The 23545-nt window shown below is 36.3% G+C and overlaps 1 protein-coding gene across 2 annotated transcripts in view; it reads right to left on the reverse strand.

Annotated features, from left to right (window-relative positions):
• LOC128550706 (restin homolog) overlaps positions 1–23545 on the reverse strand; it is a 252571-nt gene that overhangs the window by 53440 nt on the left and 175586 nt on the right. For both annotated transcript variants that reach the window (XM_053530279.1, XM_053530280.1), the window contains exon 19: positions 5156–5345. In XM_053530279.1, the coding sequence (XP_053386254.1) occupies positions 5156–5345 (190 nt within the window). The remainder of the gene's footprint in view (positions 1–5155; positions 5346–23545) is intronic.

A 23545-nucleotide genomic window follows, 5' to 3' on the forward strand; every position in this document is an offset into this window, starting at 1 on the left:
TGTTGTACCACAGAAAAGTGGTCTTGGTTTTTCCCTACGGTCAATTATAAAAAAGTTACAATATAAGTTATTTATAGTAACAACTAAGGGAAGTTAATCTTAAAAAAAAAAATACAAAAAAAAAAAAAAATTGTAAGTCCACACAGAAATCCTTACCAGGTAGAGATTGGTCAAAATACACCTCAAAATTGGATGTAACATGTATGTTGTACTACAGAAAAGTGGTCTCGATTTTTCCCTACATCTAGTAATGAAAAAGTTACAATATAAGCTATTTATAGTAACAACAAAGGGAAGTAATTCTAAAGAAGGGAACTGCGCAAGACACTTCGTCTCATGATGGTGTATAATTGTGCCAAGTTACATCAAAATCCCTCTTTGCGTGAAGAAGATATGCTCCGGACAAAGTTTTCATACTTGTATCTTTTGACCTCTAAGTGTGACCTTGACCTTAGACCTAGGGACCTGGTTCTTGCGCATGACACTCCGTCTCATGATGGTGAACAATTGTGCCAACTTTCATCAAAATCCCTCCATGCATGTAGAAGATATGCTAACCCTAACCCTAACCTAACCCTATTTTTAGTAACAATGACCTTGACCTTGATCCCAGAAACCCCAAAATCAATCCCAAGCTACAACTTTATATAAGTTTTCTATACACCAAGTTTCATCATGATAGCTCACTCCTAAGTTAAGTTATTGACCGGAAACCCTTTTTCTATTTTAAGTAACAGTGACCTTGACCTTGACCCCAGAAACCCCAAAATCAATCCCAGCCTTTGTCTTGATATAAGCTACATACATACCAAGTTTTATTCAAATATCTTTACCGAAACAAAAGTTATTGACCGGAAACCCTTTTTCTATTCTAAGTAACAGTGACCTTGACCTTGACCCCAGAAACCCCAAAATCAATCCCAGCCTTTGTCTTGACATAAGCTACATACGTACCAAGTTTTATTCAAATATCTTTACTGAAACAAAAGTTATTGACCGGAAACACCAGTTTGACGCCGACACCGCCGCCACCGCCGCCGCTGCCGCCTGCCCGCCCGACCGACCAACATCTACCCCAATCTAATAACTCAGGTTTTCGTTGAAAACCTGGTTAATAAAGCTACAGACCAAGTGTGACAAAGATCTATCAAGTGGTTTATGAGAAGTCATTTTGGTGTATTTTTAGCCTTAGCAGCAGCCAAAAGGGGCCAAGCACCCCTAGTTGGGAACCTGGAAGACCCATCGAGCAATTCATGAGAAAAAGTTTATCAAAGATTTTTCCATTACTAGCTCTGGCAGCCCCAAAAGGGGCCAAGTTGACCAATTCAAACAAACTTGAAAGAGAATCATGCCAGGATGTTTCTGACTAAGTCTGGGACAATTCTGACCTGTAGTTACAGAGAAGAAAATATTTTACTAAAACTGTTGACACAGGTTGATGGATGCCAGACCATCCACCTATACTTATACCTCACCCTGAACAAAGTTCTTGTGAGATAAATCTTTTGCGACTGAACACATTGACGAAATAAAAGCATGCAAATTCAGCGAAATGGTAATCACTTACAAAAGCATTGTCTACCTAAAAAGTGATTTTTTTTTCAGAATGGATGACAGTTTGTTTCATTACTGAAGTTATTTAACTAAAACAATTTACTGAGTTAAGATCTTTTTTTTTTATACCTCTAAACCAATGACCTACACCTTGATCCGATCACCAGATACAGACTGTCCTGTCATAATGTTTTCTGTTTTCATCTTGCACCTATACACTGTCCTGTAATAATGTCTATGCACTGTCCTGTAATAAAGTCTTTAACTTGTAACTATATACTCTCCTGTAATAAGGTCTTTAGCTTGCAACTATACACTGTCCTGTAATAAAGTCTTTAACTTGTAATTATACACTGTCCTGTAATAAGGTCTTATCTTGTAACTATATACTCTCCTGTAATACAGTCTTTAACTTGTAACTATATACTCTCCTGTAAAAAAGTCTTTAACTTGTAACTATATACTCTCCTGTAATAAGGTCTTTAGCTTGCAACTATACACTGTCCTGTAATAAAGTCTTTAACTTGTAATTATACACTGTCCTGTAATAAGGTCTTTAGCTTGCAACTATACACTTTCCTGTAATAAAGTCTTTAACTTGTAACTATATACTCTCCTGTAATAAGGTCTTTAGCTTGCAACTATACACTGTTCTGTAATAAAGTCTTTAACTTGTAATTATACACTGTCCTGTAATAAGGTCTTATCTTGTAACTATATACTCTCCTGTAATTAGGTCTTTAATTTGTAACTATATACTCTCCTGTAAAAAGTCTTAATTGTAACTATATACCTCTGTAATAGGTCTTTAGCTGCAACTATAACTGTTCTGTATAAGTCTTTAAATTGTAATTATACACTGTCCTGTAATAAGGTCTTATCTTGTAACTATATACTCTCCTGTAATACAGTCTTTAACTTGTAACTATATACTCTCCTGTAAAAAAGGTCTTTAACTTGTAACTATATACTCTCGTATAATTTTAGCTCACTATACATGTCCTGTATAAAGCTTGAACTTGTATTATACACTGTCCTGTAATAAGGTCTTTAACTTGTCAACTATACACTTCCTGTAATAAAGTCTTTAACTTGTAACTATAACTTCCTGTAATAAGTCTTTAGCTTGCAACTTACACTGTTCTGTAATATATCTTATTAATTACCTGTCCTGTAATAAGGTCTTATCTTGTAACTATATACTCTCCTGTAATAAGGTCTTATCTTGTAACTATATACTCTCCTGTAATAAGGTCTTATCTTGTAACTATATACTCTCCTGTAATAAGGTCTTTAACTTGTAACTATACATTTTGTCCTGTAATAAGGTCTTTAGCTTGTAACTATATACTGTCCTGTAATAAGGTCTTTAACTTGTAACTATACACTGTCCTGTAATAAGGTCTTTAACTTGTAACTATACACTGTCCTGTAATGAGGTCTTTAACTTGCAACTATACACTCTCCTGTAATAAGGTCTTTAACTTGTAACTATACACTGTCCTGTAATAAGGTCTTTAACTTGCAACTATATACTCTCCTGAAATACGGTCTTTAACTTGTAACTATATACTCTCCTGTAATAATGTCTTTAACTTGTAACTATATACTCTCCTGTAATAAGGTCTTTAGCTTGCAACTATACACTGTCCTGTAATAAAGTCTTTAACTTGTAATTATACACTGTCCTGTAATAAAGTCTTTAACTTGTAGTTACTTTAGCTTGCAACTATACACTGTCCTGTAATAAGGTCTTTAACTTGTAACTATACACTGTCCTGTAATAAGGTCTTTAGCTTGCAACAATACACTGTCCTGTAATAAGGTCTTTAGCTTGCAACTATACACTGTCCTGTAATAAGGTCTTTAGCTTGCAACAATACACTGTCCTGTAATAAGGTCTTTAGCTTGCAACTATACACTGTCCTGTAATAAAGTCTTTAGCTTGCAACTATACACTGTCCTGTAATAAGGTCTTTAACTTGCAACTATACACTGTCCTGTAATAAGGTCTTTAGCTTGCAACAATACACTGTCCTGTAATAAGGTCTTTAGCTTGCAACTATACACTGTCCTGTAATAAGGTCTTTAGCTTGCAACTATACACTGTCCTGTAATAAGGTCTTTAACTTGCAACTATATACTCTCCTGAAATACGGTCTTTAACTTGTAACTATATACTCCCCTGTAATAAGGTCTTTAACTTGTAACTATATACTCTCCTGTAATAAGGTCTTTAACTTGTAACTATACACTGTCTGTAATAAGGTCTTTAACTTGCTACAACTTCCTAAATACGTCTTACTGTACTAATCCCCCTGTAATAAGGTCTTTAACTTGTAACTATAACTGTCCTGTAATAGGTCTTTAACTTGTAACTATATACTCCCCTGTAATAAGGTCTTTAACTTGCAACTATACACTGTCCTGTAATAAGGTCTTTAACTTGTAACTATACACTCTCCTGTAATAAGGTCTTTAACTTGTAACTATATACTCTCCTGTAATAAGGTCTTTAGCTTGCAAATATATACTCTCCTGAAATACGGTCTTTAACTTGTAACTATATACTCTCCTGTAATAAGGTATTTAACTTGTAACTATATACTCTCCTGTAAAAAGGTCTTTAGCTTGTAACTATACTCGTAAAGTATTACTTGTACTATATACTCTCCTGTAAAAAGGTCTTTAGCTTGCAACATAACTTCCGTAATAAATCTTTAGCTTGCAACTATACACTGTCCTGTAATAAAGTCTTTAACTTGTAGTTATACTCTGTCCTGTAATAAGGTCTTTAACTTGTAACTATACACTGTCCTGTAATAAAGTCTTTAGCTTGCAACTATACACTGTCCTGTAATAAGGTCTTTAACTTGTAACTATACACTGTCCTGTAATAAGGTCTTTAGCTTGCAACTATAATTATACTCTCCTGTAATAAGGTCTTTAACTTGTAACTATATACTCTCCTGTAATAATGTCTATAACTTGTAACTATACACTGTCCTGTAATAAGGTCTTTAACTTGTAACTATATACTCTCCTGTAATAAAGTCTTACTTGCAGCTGTATATTTTCCTGTAATAATGTTTTTAACTTACAACCATACACTGTCCTTTGTCTTAATTTTGCAACTATGCATTGTCCTGTAATAATGTTTTTAACTTACAACCATACACTGTCCTTTGTCTTAATTTTGCAACTATGCATTGTCCTGTAATAATGTTTTTAACTTACAACCATACACTGTCCTTTGTCTTAATTTTGCAACTATGCATTGTCCTGTAATTATGCCTTTACCCTTCAATAATAAACTAGACTGCAAACCGCAATTCCCCATGGTGATTCACTGACAGCAAATTTATTAGTCTCACAAAATACCTCAGATATTAGTAACATGTACACTTTCCAATTTAGTATATTTTGACTTAATTGCAACAATAGTTTAAAGTTTTGATTCCAAAGTTTTCTTCAACGGAAAACAGTGGTGTCTTGTAAAGAGCTACAGACCTGATCAAAAAGTGTTGAAACCAGTGAGCTGTAGCTCAAGCAGCAAATACTTCATGTTATAATCTACTGTGTTACATCTGTAAATACCTACCTTATCTTTCACAATATCTCCTAAGTCATGCAGTGCCTGAGCCTGGTCAAGGAGGTTTTCTTTCTCCAAACATTTCAACATGTGGTAACGGAAATGCATGATGCCACGAAGCATGCGTACAGTATCCTTCCGTATAGCAGATAACTGATCTTTATGTTGATATTCTAACTTCTTAATGTTTGCATCACCCCTGAAACAACAATATTAATGCTAAGTTACAAATAACAAAATACCAGACAAATATTAGCACAAAGCTAATGATGTAAGTTTATAATTTAACAAGAAGTCAATGATTAGGAAGATTTTCTGATAATTAGCAAAATTTGCCCCTTGTTAATATCAATGAAGTATTTTCAATGTCAATAGGCACTTGAAAAAAAATAAAAGTAAGCATATCCACACTTGTAGCTAAATTCCCACCATAACTTCAGTTTGAAAAAGTATATTGATTTTAGACAACAAACAAAAAAAGTAAGGGTACCATAGTCACAAAATACACCTGTCGAGAGCTTTCATATGCATTTTTATAATAAAGGTCACTTTGACCTTGACATTTTACCTATTGACCTTGATCTTCCAAATTGGTGTCACTGGTGACCTAAAGTGAACTCTGAAGCCAATAGGGGGAATCATTCGCCTTTCATATGCATTTTAACAAGAGGGCCATAATGGCCCTATATCGCTCACCTGTTATCATTGCACTTAAGGACAAGAAGGTCCCCAGAAAAAATATCTAAGTCTAAAGGACAGGAACAACAAAGGGAAGAAATTTAACCAACAAGAGGGCCATGATGGCCCTATATCGCTCACCTGTTATCATTGCACTTGAGGACAAGAAGGTCTTCAGAAAAAATATATACGTCCAAAGGACAGGAACAACAAAGGGAAGAAATTAAACCAAAAAGGAAAAAAAAATTCTTACAAGGTACAGATATGTCAAAATACACCTAAAAATTGGAGATACCATCCATGTTGTACCACAGAAAAGAGGCCTCGGTTTTTCCCTACGGCCTATAATAAATAACAAGAGGACCATGATGGTCCTGAATCGCTCACCTCTTCCCACATGACCCAGTTTTGAGTATGACGTTTTTTCTATTATTTGACATAGTGACCTAGTTTTTGAGCTCATGTGACCCACTTTTGAACTTGACCTAGATATTATCAAGATAAAAATTCTGACCAATTTTCATGAAGATCCATTGAAAAATATGGTCTATAGAGAGGTCACAAGGGTTTTCTATTATTTGACCTATTGACCTAGTTTTCGAAGGTACATGACCCTGTTTTGAACTTTACCTATATATCATCAAGGTGAACATTCTCACTAATTTTCATGAAGATCTCATGAAAAATATGGCCTCTAGAGAAGTCACAAGGTTTTTCTATTTTTATACCTACTGGCCTAGTTTTTGACCGCACGTGACCGAGTTTCGAAATTGACCTAAATATCATCAAGGTGAACATTCAGATCAATTTTCATGAAGATCCATTGAAAAATATGGCCTCTAGAGAGGTCAAAAGATTTTAATAATTTTAGCAGTTGACCCAGTTTCAAACTTGACCTAGATATCATCAAGATGAACATTCAGACCAAATTTCATACAGATCCCATGAAAAGTATGGCCTCTAGAGAGGTCACAACGTTTTTAAGCTCACCTGTCACATAGTGACAAGGTGAGCTTTTGTGATCACCCTTCGTCCGTCGTCAGTCCGTGCGTGCGTCGTGCATCAACAATTTCTTGTCTGCACAATAGTGGTTTCATTTATGATTTTATTTTAACCAAACTTGCATACAACTTCTTTCACCATAAGAACACGGTTCCTTTCTTGAACTGGCCAGATCCCATTATAGGTTCCAGAGTTATGGCCCCTGAAAAGGCCAAAATTAGCTATTTTGACCTTGTCTGCACAATAGCAGCTTCATTTATGATTTTATTTTAACCAAACTTGCACACAACTTGTATCACCACAAGATCTTGCTTCCTTTCTTCAACTGGCCAGATTCCATCATGGGTTCCAGAGTTATGGCCCCTTAAAGGTCCAAAATTGGCTATTTTGGCTTTTGCAGCCATATAGAGACTTCATTTATGGTTCTATTTAATACAAAATCTAAAATATATTACACAACAATAAATCTTGGATTCCATGACAAATCAGATCCAATCATAGTATAAGGAAGCCCCAAATGTAGCATAATGTTATGCAATAAATATTAATTAACATTATATATTATAAAACAATACTTGGGAAAAAATACATATATAGTGACTATACGATATCATACATTTTGTACCTGATGTTTAAATGCACCTTATATTTCAAATGTTATATATCTTGTAGTACATAGTTACTTAATATATTTTTCATTGCTATGTTTATTTTCATTTCCATCCCAATTCTACCATATTTAAATCAAGTCTTAACTTGGCTTGTACAATCTTTATACCTTGTGACATAACTAATTGATACTACTATCCCTTAATTGAGACAATTTAATATTTGATGTAACATTTAATACAACCAACATAGTCTGGATAAAATAAACTAATTTTGACTTGTACCATTTGTCAACTCTGTGTATTAACTGGACAAAACACTTTTGTCATATCAAACACTTTATATTGTCACCTACACTCAAATTACTTTTCAAAATTAGATACATTGTCATTTTATATGTTTCTATGTATTTTTATGATATTTGGGCAAAGCAGGCTAGCTTAAACTGGACTTTGTTAGGTAATATTGATGAAATTATTTGTAAAATGTGACACATAAAATTATGTCATAAAATTGTCAAAACAGTTCTTTCAGGACCTAAGTCCACTCTGTAAAACAGTTTTTCATTGGCTAAAAACTTAAGTCCAAAATTGTTTTAATAAATTTAATTGGCAAATGAAATAAGTCCGCCTACCCCTTGATTGGCACCTCGGAAACTACAAAATGCGAGATGGTAAGTGGAAGTCACAACAACCTTCGTGACGGAAATAAAGAGTATTGCACTTATCATCTTGTCATTATTATTACAGGTATGTGCATTATATGTTATTCTCTATTTTTTACAGTTTTCATATTTTTCTTGTTAAGGACTTCAGCCTTAAACACATTGCTTATATTTACTACTTTGGCATTTTTTTATGAATACCTTAAGAGAAACTTTTATTCTGTACTGTTGTTTATTTATATTTTAAGAAGTAAAATTCTTTGTCATAAAATAATGATGAAAACATTTTAAGAAGTAAAATTCTTTGTCATAAAATAATGATGAAAACTCTTTTCTTGGCATAAGAATGAATAGTAACATGCTATATTGTTATAGTTGTACATTCTGATGTGTGTATGTTCATGAGTGTTTAATTCTTTATATTACAGTTTTCTTTCATATTGATTTAAGTTCAACTTTATTTTCATTTCATGAATTTTAGTAAAATAGATTTTGGCATTACCATATTTTAGTTTTACATCCGTGAGATTAAATAACTGCATTGGTAAATCTTGGAATTATATTCCTAGTACCTCTTGCTTTACTAAGTGAGTGTTCATGTTTGAATGTTTAGACTTTGCTTTTTCCCCACAGCAAACATTTTTGAGTAGAGATTTTTCTATAAAAATTCTGTAAAATTAAGTAGAATATTGTTTAGTATAAATCCTTATTAGAATATTTTAAGTAATGCCATGATCTAGAATATTTTATTGTCAACATATGTTTATTATATGCTACATATGATATCGGTATGTAATATATATTTGTTACACAACAACCTTCATGACGGAAATAAAGAGTATTGCACTTATCATCTCGTCATTATTATTACAGAGATACACGCAAAAAAATACTCCAACAACTCACGGTGTAAAAATAGGTTCCAGAGTTATTTTATATCTGATTACCTCCCCTGATTTTAATCAAAATGGATTTATATCAGTAAGTACTTACAGGACTTATTTGAAATTTCATTATTGTTATTAGTTGGACTGAGATGTTTGTTTGTTTTGTTGGATTTAACGTCGCACCGACACATGATAGGTCATATGGCGACTTTCCAGCTTTAATGGTGGAGGAAGACCCCAGGTGCCCCTCCGTGCATTATTTCAACACGAGCGGGCACCTGGGTAGAACCACCGATCTTCCGTAAGCCAGCTGGATGGCTTCCTCACATGAAGAATTCAACGCCCCGTGGACTGAGATGATCAGGGTAGATAACTATGGACTGATTTATGTCAAATTACCTCCCTTTATTTCAAATTAAAATGGGTATATCTCCATAACTAATGAAGATACTGATCTGAAATTTCATTTATTTGGCAGATCCTTCTTTTGTCCACTTACAATTTTTTTTTTTTTTTACTTCCTTTTACGTTACTATAAATAGCTTTTTTTTTTTTAGTAACTTTTTTTATTATTGGCCGTAGGGAAAACACGAGACCAGTTTTCTGTGGTACAACATGGATGGAACCTTCAATTTTTAGGTGTATTTTAACATATCTATACTTTGTAAGATTTTTTTTCGTTTTGGTTAAATTTCTTCCCTTTGTTGTTCCTGTCCTTTGGACTTAGATCTTTTTTCTGAGGACCTTCTTGTCCTCAAGTGCAATGATAACACGTGAGCGATATAGGGCCATCATGGCCCTCTTGTTTATTATTTGACCTACTGACCTAGTTTTTAAAGGCACGTGACCCAGTTTCAAACTTGACCTAGATATTATCAAGGTGAACATTCTGACCAATTTTCATGAAGATCCATTCAAGGGTATGGCCTCTAGAGAGGTCACAAGGTTTTTCTATTTCAAGACCTACTGACCTAGTTTTTGATCACAGTTGACCCAGTTTCAAACTTGACCTATATATCATCAAGATAAACATTCAGACCAACTTTCATACAGATCCCATGAAAAATATGGCCTCTAGAGAGGTCACAACATATTTTCATTATCTGACCTACTGACCTACTTTTTAACGGCACGTGACCCACTGTCATACATGACCTAGATATCATCAAGATGAACATTCTGACCAATTTTTATGGAGATTCATTCACAAGTATGGCCTCTAGAGAGGTCACAAGGTTTTTTTTTTTTTTTAGACCTACTGACCTAGTTTTTGATCGCACATGACCCTGTTTCGAACTTGACCTAGATATCATCAAGATGAATATTCAGACCAATTTTCATATAGATCCCATAAAAAATATGGCCTCTAGAGAGGTCATTGACCTACTGACCTAGTTATTAAAAACACGTGAGCAAGTTTCGAACAAGACCTAGATATCATCAAGGTGAACATTTTGACTTACTTTCATGAAAATCCATTGAAAACTATGGCCTCTAGAGAGGTCACAAGGTTTTTCTATTATTTGACCTACTGACCTAGTTTTTGAAGGCACGTGACCCACTTTCGAAACTGACCTAGATATCATCAAGATGAACATTCTGACCAATTTTTATGGAGATTCATTCACAAGTATGGCCTCTAGAGAGGTCACAAGGTTTTTTTTTTTTTTAGACCTACTGACCTAGTTTTTGATCGCACATGACCCTGTTTCGAACTTGACCTAGATATCATCAAGATGAACATTCAGACCAACTTTCATACAGATCCCATGAAAAATATGGCCTTTAGAGAGGTCACAAGGTTTTTCTATTATTTGACCTACTGACCTAGTTTTCAAAGGCATGTGACCCACTTTCAAATTTGACCTAGATATCATCAAGATGAACATCCTAGATATCATCAAGATGAACATTCAGACCAAATTTCATAAAGATCCCATGAAAAAAATGGCCTCTAGGGAGGTCACAAGGTTTTTCTATTATTTGACCTACTGACCTAGTTTTTGAAGGCACGTGACCCACTTTCGAAACTGACCTAGATATCATCAAGGTGAACATTCTGACCAATTTTCACGAAGATCTCATGAAAAATATGGCCTCTAGAGAGGTCACAAGGTTTTTCTATTTTTAGACCTACTGACCTAGTTTTTGACCGCACGTGAGCCACTTTCGAACTTGACCTAGATATCATCAAGATGAACATTCAGACCAACTTTCATACAGATCCCATGAAAAATATGGCTTTTAGAGAGGTCACAAGGTTTTTCTATTATTTGACCTGACCTAGTTTTTGATGGCACGTGACCCAGTTTCAAACTTGACGTAGATATCCTCAAGGTGAACGTTCTGACCAATTTTCATGAAGATCTTGTGAAATATATGGCCTCTAGAGAGGTCACAAGGTTTTTCTATTTTTAGACCTACTGACCTAGTTTTTTAAGGCACGTGACCCAGTTTCAAACTTGACCTAGATATCATCAAGGTGAACATTCTGACCAATTTTCATGAAGATCTTGTGAAATATATGGCCTCTAGAGAGGTCACAAGGTTTTTCTATTTTTAGACCTACTGACCTAGTTTTTGATGGTATGTGACCCAGTTTCGAACTTGACCTAGATATCATCAAGATGAACATTCTGACCAGCTTTCATAAAGATCCCACAAAAAATGTGACCTCTGGAGTGGTCACAAGCAAAAGTTTACGGACGCACGGACGACGGATGCTGCGTGATCACAAAAGCTCACCTTGTCACTATGTGACAGGTGAGCTAAAAAAGTTACTAAAAACAAGCTATCTATAGTAACGTAAAAGGGAAGTAATTAAAAAAAATGATTGTAAGTTAACAAAATCTAAAGAAGCCAAATAAATCTGTTGACCTGAATGAAATTCAGATCATAAATCCTTCAAATATGGTTGGAGAGAGGTCCAATTTTATTTAACCAAAGCTAGTATTTGACATTGAAAACCAGTCAAACCTTATCCTAAACATCATTGATCAGTCCCCAATATATGACAATAATAAATTTCAAATAAATGCTATTATGTATTTGATATAGACCATTTTATTAAAAACAGGAGCAAGTTGCAATTAGATATAAAGGTGAACTCTTGGACTACTTATGAAATCCATTGAAAAATGGTCAGGAGTCCAAGATTTTATTGTTGTTAAGTTTTTAGCAGTCCCGTTCGAATTTTAAAATACCATAAAAAAAATTCTCCCAATATGCATGCAAAATGCAAAATAGGCCAAGGGACCTTTAGGGATAACTACTGGACCCTGATTGGACATTGACCCAGTTCAAAATATGACCAAGATCTTATGGTGAACAATTCTGACAAGTTTTTCATGAAATCCCTTTAAAATGGCTCTAATGTGCAGCAAGGTCAAAATAGCCCATTTTGACCCATTCCCCGGGACTTGAACCTAGAATCCATCAAGTGATTTTGACCATTTTTCAGAATGAAACTAGTCCTCTTGGAGGATCACAAGTTTTTTCAATTTGACTATAGATTCCAAATCATAAATGAAGCTGCATTGTGCAGACAAGGTCAAATAGAATTCTGATCCCTTTCAGGGCCATCACCTGGAACCCATAATGGAATCTAGCCAGTTCAAGAAAGGAACCAAGATCATATGGTGATACAAGTTGTGTGCCAGTCTGTAAAAAAAACAAACATAAATAAAGCTGCTATTGTGCAGAAAAGGCAAAAAAGCTAATTTTGGCCCTTTAGTGGCCATAACTCTGGAACCTGTAATGGGATCTGGCCAGTTCAAGAAAGGAACTGAGATCTTATGGTGATACAAGTTATGTGCAAGTTTGGTTAAAATAAAATCATAAATGAAATCACTATCGTGCAGACAAGAAATTGTTGACGCACGGACGCACGAGACGCACGGACGACGGATGACGGACGAAGGGTGATCACAAAAGCTCACCTTGTCACTATGTGACAGGTGAGCTAAAAAGAAAAAAAATTCTTACAAGGTACAGATATGTCAAAATACACCTAAAAATTGGAGGTACCATCCATGTTGTACCATAGAAAAGTGGTCTCGGTTTTTCCCTACGGCCAATAATAAAGTTACAAAAAATAAGCTATTTATAGTAACGTAAAAGGGAAGTAATTAACAAAAAAAAAATTATTGTAGGTGAACAATAGAAGGATCTGCCAAACTAGAAATTGCTTTTGTAAACAAGAGGACCATGATGGTCCTGAATCGCTCACCAGTCCCCACATGACCCAGTTTTAAACCGAGTATGATGTCGTTTTTTTCTATTATTTGACATTGTGACCTAGTTTTTGAGCTCATGTGACCCATTGTTGAATCTGACCTAGTTATCATCAAGATAAAAATTCTAACCAATTTTCATGAAGATCCACTGAAAAATATGGCCTCTAGAGAGGTCACAAGATTTTTTATTATTTGACCTATTGACCTAGTTATCGATGGCACGTGACCCAATTTTGAAATTGACCTAGATATCATCAAGGTGAACATTCTGACCAATTTTCATGAAGATCCATTCAAAAGTATGGCCTGTAGAGAGGTCACAAGGTTTTTCTATTTTTAGACCTACTGACCCTAGTTTTTGACTGCAGTTGACCCAGTTTTCAAACCTACCTAGATATCATCAAGACGAATATTCAGACCAATTTTCATATAGATCCCATAAAAAATATGGCCTCTAGAGAGGTCACAAGGCTTTTTTGTTATTTGACCTACTGACCTAGTTATTAAAAACACGTGAGCAAGTTTCGAACAAGACCAAGATATCATCAAGGTGAACATTTTGACTTACTTTCATGAAAATCCATTGAAAACTATGGCCTCTAGAGAGGTCACAAGGTTTTTCTATTTTTAGACCTACTGACCTAGTTTTTGACCGCAGTTGAACCAGCTTCGAATTTGACCTAGATATCATCAAGATAAAAATTCTGACCAATTTTCATGCAGATCCCATGAAAAATATGGCCTCTAGAGAGGTCACAAGGTTTTTTGTTATTTGACTTACTGACCTAGTTATTGAGGGCATGTGACCCAGTTTCAAATTTGACCTAGATATTATCAAGGTGAACATTCTGACAAATTTTCATGAAGATCCATTTACAAGTATGGCCTCTAGAGAGGTCACAAGGTTTTTATATTTTTAGACCTACTGACCTAGTTTTTGACCGCAGTTGACCCAGTTTTGAACTTGACCTAGATATCATCAAGATGAACATTCTGACCAACTTTTATACAGATCCCATGAAAAATATGGCCTCTTGAGAGGTCACAAAGTTTTTTTTATTATTTGACCTACTGACCTAGTTTTTGATGGCACCTGACCCAGTTTCGAACTTGACCTAGATATCATCATGATAAACTTTCTGAATAACTTTCATGAAGATCCATTGAAAAGTATGGCCTCTAGAGAGGTCACAAGGTTTTTCTATTTTTAGACCAACTGACCTAGTTTTTGATCGCAGTTGACCCAGTTTCACACTTGACTTAGATATCATCAAGATAAACATTCTGACCAACTCTCATAAAGATCCCGTGAAAAATGTGACCTCTAGAGTGGTCACAAGCAAAAGTTTACAGACGCACGTACGCACGGACGGACGACGGACGCTGCGTGATCACAAAAGCTCACATTGTCACTTTGTGACATGTGAGCTAAAAAGCAAATGTCTCCCCCAATGCAAAGTCCTATAGGCAAGAAGTCAATAGGGGTCAGGAGCAAAAGTCAAAGAGACACTGATGGTTGGCTGCAAAAGGGATCATCTACTTGGCATGTCCAGTCATCCTGCTAAATATCAACACTATTAGCCTAGTAGTTCTCAAGTACCTTTGATCAAGTGACCTCAAAATAAATAGTTGTCATCTACTCTGCATGTTCAATCATCCTATTAAAATTCAACATTCTAGGTCAAGTGGTTCTCAAGTTATTCTCCAGAAATGATTTTACATGACCAGGCACCTGTGACCTTGACCTTTAATAGACTGACCCCAAAATCAATAGGGATCATCTGCTCTGCATGTTCAATCATCCTATGAAGTTTCAACATTCTGGGTGAAGTGGTTCTCAAGTTATTGATCGGAAATTGTTTTCCATGTTCAGGATCCTGTGACCTTGACCTTTGATCAAGTGACCTCAAAATAAATAGGGGTCATCTACTCTGCATGTCCAATCATCCTATTAAAATTCAACATTCTAGGTCAAGTGGTTCTCAAGTTATTCTCCAGAAATGATTTTACATGAACAGGCCCCTGTGACCTTGACCTTTAATAGACAGACCCCAAAATCAATAGGGATCATCTGCTCTGCATGTTCAATCATCCTATGAAGTTTCAACATTCTGGAAGAAGTGGTACTCAAGTTATTGATCGGAAATTGTTTTCCATGTTCAGGCCCCTGTGACCTTGACATTTAATAGACAGACCCCAAAATCGATAGGGGTCATCTACTCTGCATGTTCAATCATCCTATGAAGTTTCAAGTTCTGAAGTTCTTGATCGGAAATGGTTATCAATGTTCAGGCCCCTGTGACCTTGACCTTTGATGGAGTAACCCCCAAAACAATAGGGGTCATTTATTCTGCATGAACAATCATCCTATGAAGTTTCAACATTCTGGGTCAAGTGGTTCTCAAGTTACTGACCGGAAATGGTTTTCAATGGTCAGGCCCCTGTGACCTTGACCTTTAACGGAGTGACTCCAAAATCAATAGGGGTCATCTACTTTGCATGTACAATCATCCTATGAAGTTTCAACATTCTGGGTCAAGTGGTACTCAAGTTATTGATCGGAAATGGTTTTCAATGTTCAGGCCTCTGTGACCTTGACCTTTGATGGAGTGACCCCAAAAACAACAGGGGTCATCTACTCTACATGACCAATCATCCTATGAAGTTTCAACATTCTGGGTCAAGTGGTTCTCTAGTTATTGATCGGAAATGGTTTTCAATGTTCAGGCCCCTGTGACCTTGACCTTTGACGGAGTGACCCCAAAAACAATAGGCGTCATCTACTCTTCATGATCAATCATCCTATGAAGTTTCAACATTCTGGGTCAAGTGGTTCTCTAGTTATTGATCGGAAATGGTTTTCAATGTTCAGGCCCTCGTGACCTTGACCTTTGACGGAGTGACCCTAAAATCAATAGGGGTCATCTACTCTTCATGACCAATCATCCTAGGGGTAGTCTACTCCAGCAGCCCTATGAAGTTTGAAGGTTCTAGGTCAAATGGTTCTCCAGCTATTGCTTGGAAATGAAGTGTGACGTACGGACAGACAGGGCAAAAACAATATGTCTCCCCCAGAGGGGGGGGGGGGGAGACATAACAATTGGGCCATGATGGCCCTGTGTCGCTCACCTGAGTACCATTGCTCAAAATGATATGATCGTTTCAAACCAATCTCATTAGAAGCTGCTAAGGTGTATTCATTTAGATAAATAATAAAGGAGGTAATTTGTCATAAATTCAGCCAATATGTATCTTCACTGATTGTCCAAGTCCATCTGTTGACATGACGGGATCTGGCCAGTTCAAGAAAGGAACCGGGATCTTATAGTGATACAAGTTGTGTGCAAGTTTGGTTAAAATAAAATCATAAATGAAACCACTATCGTGCAGACAAGAAATTGTTGACGGACGGACAGATGCACGCACAGACGACGGACGAAGGGTGATCACAAAAGCTACTTTTGGCCATTTTAAGGGCCATAACTCTGGAACACATAATGGGATCTGGTCGGTTCAAGAAAGGAACTGAGATCTTATGGTGACACAAGTTTTCTGCAAGTTTAATTAAATTCAAATCATAAATGACGCTGCTATTGTGCAGACAAGGTCAAAATAGCTAATTTTGGCCCTTTCAGGGTTCATAACTCTGGAACACATAATGGAATCTGGCCAGTTCAAGAAAGGAACCAAGATTTTATGGTGACACAAGTTGTGTGCAAGTTTGGTTAAATTCAAATCATAAATGAAGCTGCTATTGTGCAGACAAGGTCAAAATAGCTAATTCTGGCCCTTTCAGGCGCCATAACTCTGGAACCTATGAAGGAATCTGGCCAGTTCAAGAAAGGAACTAAGATCTCACGGTGATACAAGTGGTGTGCAAGTTTGGTAAAAATCAAATCATAAATGAAGCTGCTATTGTGCAGGCAAGGTCAAAATAGCTAATTTTGGCCCTTCAGGGGCCATAACTCTGGAACTCATAATGGGATCTGGCCGGTTCAAGAAAGGAACCAAGATCTTATGGTGATACAAGTTGTGTGCAAGTTTGGTTAAAATAAAATCATAAATGAAACCACTATCGTGCAGACAAGAAATTGTTGACGCACAAAAATAGCAAATTCTGGCCCTTTAAGGGGCAATAACTCTAGAACCCATGATGGGATCTGGCCAGTATTTCGAAGGAACGGAGATATCATGCCAATACAAGTTTTGTACAAGTTTGATCAAAATTGTTTGCAAAATGTTGTCTTTATCTTGTTCACAAGAAATTGTGGACGGACGGACGACGGACGAAGGGCGATCACAAAAGCTCACCCTGTCATTATGTGACAGGTGAGCTAATAAAAACAAGAGCACTACAATGCAACGCAAATGCAGAGCAATATACACACAAAACAAAGTCATATGACTTTTGACACCTAAGTGTGACCTTGACCTTGAAGTGAGCCATCCGAAACATGCGCTCTGCATGTCGTTTCGATGAGGTGAACATTTGTGTCAGGTTTCTTTGAAATCCTTCAAGGGGTTCAAGAGTTACAGAGCGGAAGGGAAATTGCTAACCAACAGACAGACAGACGGACACCGAGGCGATAACATAATACGTCCCTTCAGGCGTATAAAAAGGAATCGACATCTCACGGTGATACAAGTGGTGTGCAAGTTTGGTAAAAATCAAATCATAAATGAAGCTGCTATTGTGCAGGCAAGGTCAAAATAGCTAATTTTGGCCCTTCCGGGGCCATAACTCTGGAACCCATAATGGAATAAGGCCAGTTCAAGAAAGGAACCAAGATCTTATGGTGATACAAGTTGTGTGCCAGTCTGGTAAAAATCAAATCATAAATAAAGCTGCTTTTGTGCAGACAAGGTCAAAATAGCTAATTTTGGCCCTTTCAGGGGCCATAACTCTGGAACCCATAATGGGATCTGGCCAGTTCAAGAAAGGAACTGTGATCTTATGGTGATACAAGTTGTGTGCAAGTTTGGTTCAAACTAGAGCTATCACTAAAGGTGATGAATGTACCCCCCACATGCACTGACACAGTACATTGCAATTTGACGCACACAAGATTGCATAATTATGTGGACTGTATGTATATAGACTGTATGTATACAGTATAGTAACAAAAAACAAAGTCCCATAACTATGCAGAATATTTATCTATAAGAATGTAACATGCATCATGCACAACTAGGGTTGGTACTGATCACTTGTGTGAAGTTTCATTAAATTGTGTGTAAGGGTTTGGTAGATTAGGCAAGCACAAGATTGCATATGCAGACTGCATGTACATAGTATGTTAACAAGAAACAAAGTCCCATAACTCTGCAATTTTTGTCGCTGAAAGAACCTAACATGCCCCATGCACAACTACTGTTGTTACTGATCAGTTGTGTGAAGTTTCATTAAATTGTGTCAAGGGGATGAGGAGAGATGGTGCGCACAAGATTGTGTCTATGTATATAGTATAGTAACAAAAAAACGAAGTCCCATAACTCTGCAAAAATTTTTTCTGAAAGAACCTAACATGCCCCATGCACAACTACTGTTGTTACTGATCAGTTGTGTAAAATTTCATTAAATTGTGTCAAGGGGATGAGGAGAGATGGTGCGCACAAGATTGTGTCTATGTATATAGAATAGTAACAAAAAAACAAAGTCCCATAACTCTGCAATTTTTTTTTTCCAAAAGAACCTAACATGCCCCATGCACAACTACTGTTGGTACTGATCACTTGTGTGAAGTTTCATTAAATTGTGTCAAGGGGATGAGGAGAGATGGTGCGCACAAGATTGTGTGTCTATGTATATAGTATAGTAACAAAAAAACAAAGTCCCATAACTCTGCAAATTTTTTTTCTTAAAGAACCTAACATGCCCCATGCACAACTACTGTTGGTACTGATCACTTGTGTGAAGTTTCATTAAATTCTGTCAAGGGGATAAGGAGAGATGGTGCGCACAAGATTGCGTCTACGGACAGACGGACAGACAGACAACCTGAAACCAGTATACCCCCCCTTACAACTTTGTTGTCGGGGGGTACAATAAAATCATAAATGAAACCACTATCATGCAGACAAGAAATTGTTGATGCACGCACGCACGGACTGACGACAGACGACGGACGAAGGGTGATCACAAAAGCTCACCTTGTCACTATGTGACAGGTGAGCTAAAAATTGGTGGTTTGTTGCCAATGTCGAACTTTACCTGTATTTTATGATGTTATACTTATGTACCAAAAACATTTTAATCTGTCAAGAACTGTTAATGGAGTGTTTAATGACTCCAATGGTGGATGAATAAATGACATCAATGGTGGATGAATATTGCACAATAGCTCGAGTCTGTGTTAAAAAATATCAAATAATAAGAGAGGTACAGATAAAATGTATCAAAACACTATATAAGTATATTTCTAAGCAAAAAGGGGGCATAATTCAGGAAATATTGGTGCAAGAGTAATGCATCTTGTGTAATATAATGTGGGTGTTGATGTGGAACAACTACTTCAAGTTTGAAACAAATGCATTTCGTAATAACTGAGATATAGTGAAAATGCATCAAAATTAACCTTAGTTCTATGTAAAAGGGGGCATAATTCATGAAAAATTGGTGTCAGAGTTATGCACCTTGTGTCACATGATGTGGGTGATAAGGTGGAATATCTATTTTAAGTTTGAATCAAATCCATTTAGTAATAACTGAGATATAGTGAAAATGCATCAAAATTAACCTAAAATTCTAAGTAAACAGGGGGCATAATTCATGAAAAATTGGTGTCAGAGTTATGCACCTTGTGACACATGATGTGGGTGATAAGGTGGAACATCTCTTTTAAGTTTGAATCAAATCCATTTTGTAACAACTGAGATATAGTGAAAACGCATCAAAATTAACCTTAAATTCTAAGTAAAAGGGGGCATAATTCATGAAAAATTGGTGCCAAGGTTATGCATCTTGTGTCACATGATGTGGGTGATAAGGTGGAACATCTATTTTAAGTTTGAATCAAATCCATTTAGTAATAACTAAGATATAGATTTCGGGACGTGACGTGACGTGACGTGACAAAACTGACTCTAATATAGCCTCCCTCCCCCCCCCCCCCCCCCCCCCCCCCCCCCCCCCCCCCCCCGCAAAAAACATGTATGGCGGGTGTATAACATTTAAGCACTGACAGGCAGACCAGAACATTGCTTGCATAAAACATACAGAAAGATTATCATTCTGCCAAACTAGTTTTCTAGCAAAATAAAAATTATCAATCTAACAATAGATTAACAAAATTACAACTAGAATGTGTCAGCAGGACACAGGGTGTGCCCCCCACTGGTACATTTGTCACAAATAAGGGGAAATAATTCAAATGTTTGCAGTCTTAATGGGGTAAAGCCTCAACAAACATGTTATGAAAAGGATTCATTATTCTAGGCCATATACTTTTTGAGCTATGAGCATCACAAACAAAAAATCCACTATTCTGGCTATTTCAAGGGCCATAACTCTATAATAAGCGCTAAGATTCTCAAGAAGAATGCCAACTGTGCAAGGTCACATCATGATAAAGACTAAAGCAAGGTTTTATGAATTTACATCAAATACTTTTTGAGCTAGGCACATAATTAGGTGAAAATGTGCATTTTTTTACTATTTCAGGGGTCATAACTTTAAAAATTGGGGGTGGAGGCAGCCAAAAAATAAGAGGTGTGCAAGTTCATATCATGATAAAGGCTCATGCAAGTTTTCATCCATTCATATCATATACCTTTTGAGCTAGGTGCATCACAAGGTGAAAAGGTGCATTTTTTACTATTTCAGGGGCAATAACTCTGAAAATAGGGGGAAGAGGCAGACAAACAAGAGCTGTTGGAGGAAAGCAATGCTCGACTATTCAACAGCCTTGTCAACTGAATGAAAACAAAAGTCGAAAAAAGGGCATAATTTAATAAAAAAAGCAAAATAGGGTTATGGAACCTGCATAGTGCTTATCAGCTTATGACAGTGGACAAGTGTGTGAAGTTTCAATCCATTCCCATTAGTGGGTACTGAGATACCAGCTTACATATAAGAATTTAACCCAAAACTCCTAAGTTGAAAAAGGGGCATAATTTTGTAAAATGCAAAGTAGAGTTATTGACCCTTTGCACTGCATGTCATATCATGACAATGAACAAGTGTGTGAAGTTTCAATCCTTTCCCATTAGTGGATACAGAGATACCAGCTTAAATATAAAAACTTAACCAAAAACTGTTGTCGAAAAAGGGGCATAATTTTGAGGGGAAAAAAATGAATAGAGTTATGGGACCTGCTTTGTGCATGTCAGATCATGACAGTGAACAAGTGTGTGAAGTTTCAATCCATTCCCATTAGTGTGTACTGAGATACCAGCTTACATACAAAACCTTAACCAAAAATTTCTAAGTCAAACAAGAGGGTCATGATGGCCCTATATCGCTAACCTGTTATCATTGCACTTGAGGACAAGAAGGTCCTCAGAAAAAATATCTAAATCCAAAGGACAGGAACAACAAAGGGAAGAAATTTAACCAAAAAAAAGAAAAAAACTGTTACAAGGTATAGATACGTCAAAAAACACCTAAAAATTGGAGGTACCATTCATGTTGTACCACAGAAAAGTGGTCTCGGTTTTTCCCTATGGCCAATAATAAAAAAGTTACTAAAAATAAGCTATTTATAGTAACGTAAAAGGGAAGTAATTAAACAAGAGGACCATGATGGTCCTGAATCGCTCACCTGTCCCCACATGAACTGAGTATGACGTCGTTTTTTCTATTATTTGACATAATGACCTAGTTTTAGAGCTCATGTGACCTAGTTCTGAACTTGACCTAGATATCATCAAGATAAAAATTCTGACCAATTTTCATGAAGATCCATTGAAAAATATGGCCTCTATAGAGGTCACAAGGTTTTTCTATTATTTGACATAATGAACTAGTTTTTGAAGCCATGTGACCCAGTTTTGTACTTGACCTAGATATCATCAAGGTGAACATTCTCACCAATTTTCATGAAGATCCATTGAAAAATATGGCCTCTATAGAGCTCACGAGGTTTTTCTATGTTTAGACCTAGTGACCTAGTTTTGGATTGCAGTTGACCCAGTTTCAATCTTGACCTAGATATCATCAAGATGAACATTCTGACCAATTTTCATGCAGATCCCATGAAAAATATGGCCTCTTTAGAGGTCACAAGGATTTTCTATTATTTGACCTACTGACCTTGTTTTAGACCGGACGTGACCCAGTTTCAACCTTGACCTAGATTTCATGAAGATGAACATTCTGACCAATTTTCATGCAGATCCCATGAAATATACGGCCTCTACAGAGGTCACAAGGTTTTTCTATTATTTGACCTACTGACCTAGTTTTGAACTGCAGTTAACCAAGTTTCGAACTTGACCTAGATATCATCAAGATGAACATTCTCACCAATTTTCATGAAGATCCATTGAAAAATATGGCCTCTAGAGAGGTCACAAGATTTTTCTATTTTTAGACCTACTGACCTAGTTTTTGACCACACGTGACCCAGTTTGGAACCTGATCTAGATATCATCAAGTTAAACATTCTGACCAACTTTCATAAAGATCCCATGAAAAATGTGACCTCTAGAGTGGTCACAAGCAAAAGTTTACGCATGCAAGGACGACGGACGCTGCGCGATCACAAAAGTTCACCTTGTCACTTTGTGACAGGTGAGCTAAAAAAAACATTGTAAGTGAACAAAAAAAGGATCTGCCAAATAAATATGTTGGCATAAATGAAATTTCAGATCAGTATCTTCATTAGTTACGGAGATATACCCATTTTAATTTGAAATAAAGGGAGGTAATTTGACATAAAATCAGTCAATAGTTATCTACCCTGATTGTCTCAGTCCAACTAATAACAATAATGAAATTTCAAATAAGTCCTATAAGTACTTACTGATATAAATCCATTTTGATTATAATCAGGGGAGGTAATCAGATATAAAATAACTCTGGAACCTACGACTGGATCTGATTTGTCATGGAATCCAAGATTTATTGTTGTTGAAGATATTTTGGAAGTTTGTATCAAATAAAACCATAAATGAAGTCTCTATATGGCTGCAAAAGCCAAAATAGCCGATTTTGGACCTTTAAGGGGCCATAACTCTTGAACCCAAGATGGAATCTGGCCAGTTCAAGACAGGAAGCAAGATCTTGTGGTGATACAAGTTGTGTGCAAGATTGGTTAAAATCAAATCATAAATGGAGCTGCTATTGTACAGACAAGGTCAAAATAGCTAATTTTGGCCCTTTCAG

This window comes from Mercenaria mercenaria, chromosome 18, assembly GCF_021730395.1.
Source record: "Mercenaria mercenaria strain notata chromosome 18, MADL_Memer_1, whole genome shotgun sequence".
NCBI classification, from domain to species: domain Eukaryota; kingdom Metazoa; phylum Mollusca; class Bivalvia; order Venerida; family Veneridae; genus Mercenaria; species Mercenaria mercenaria.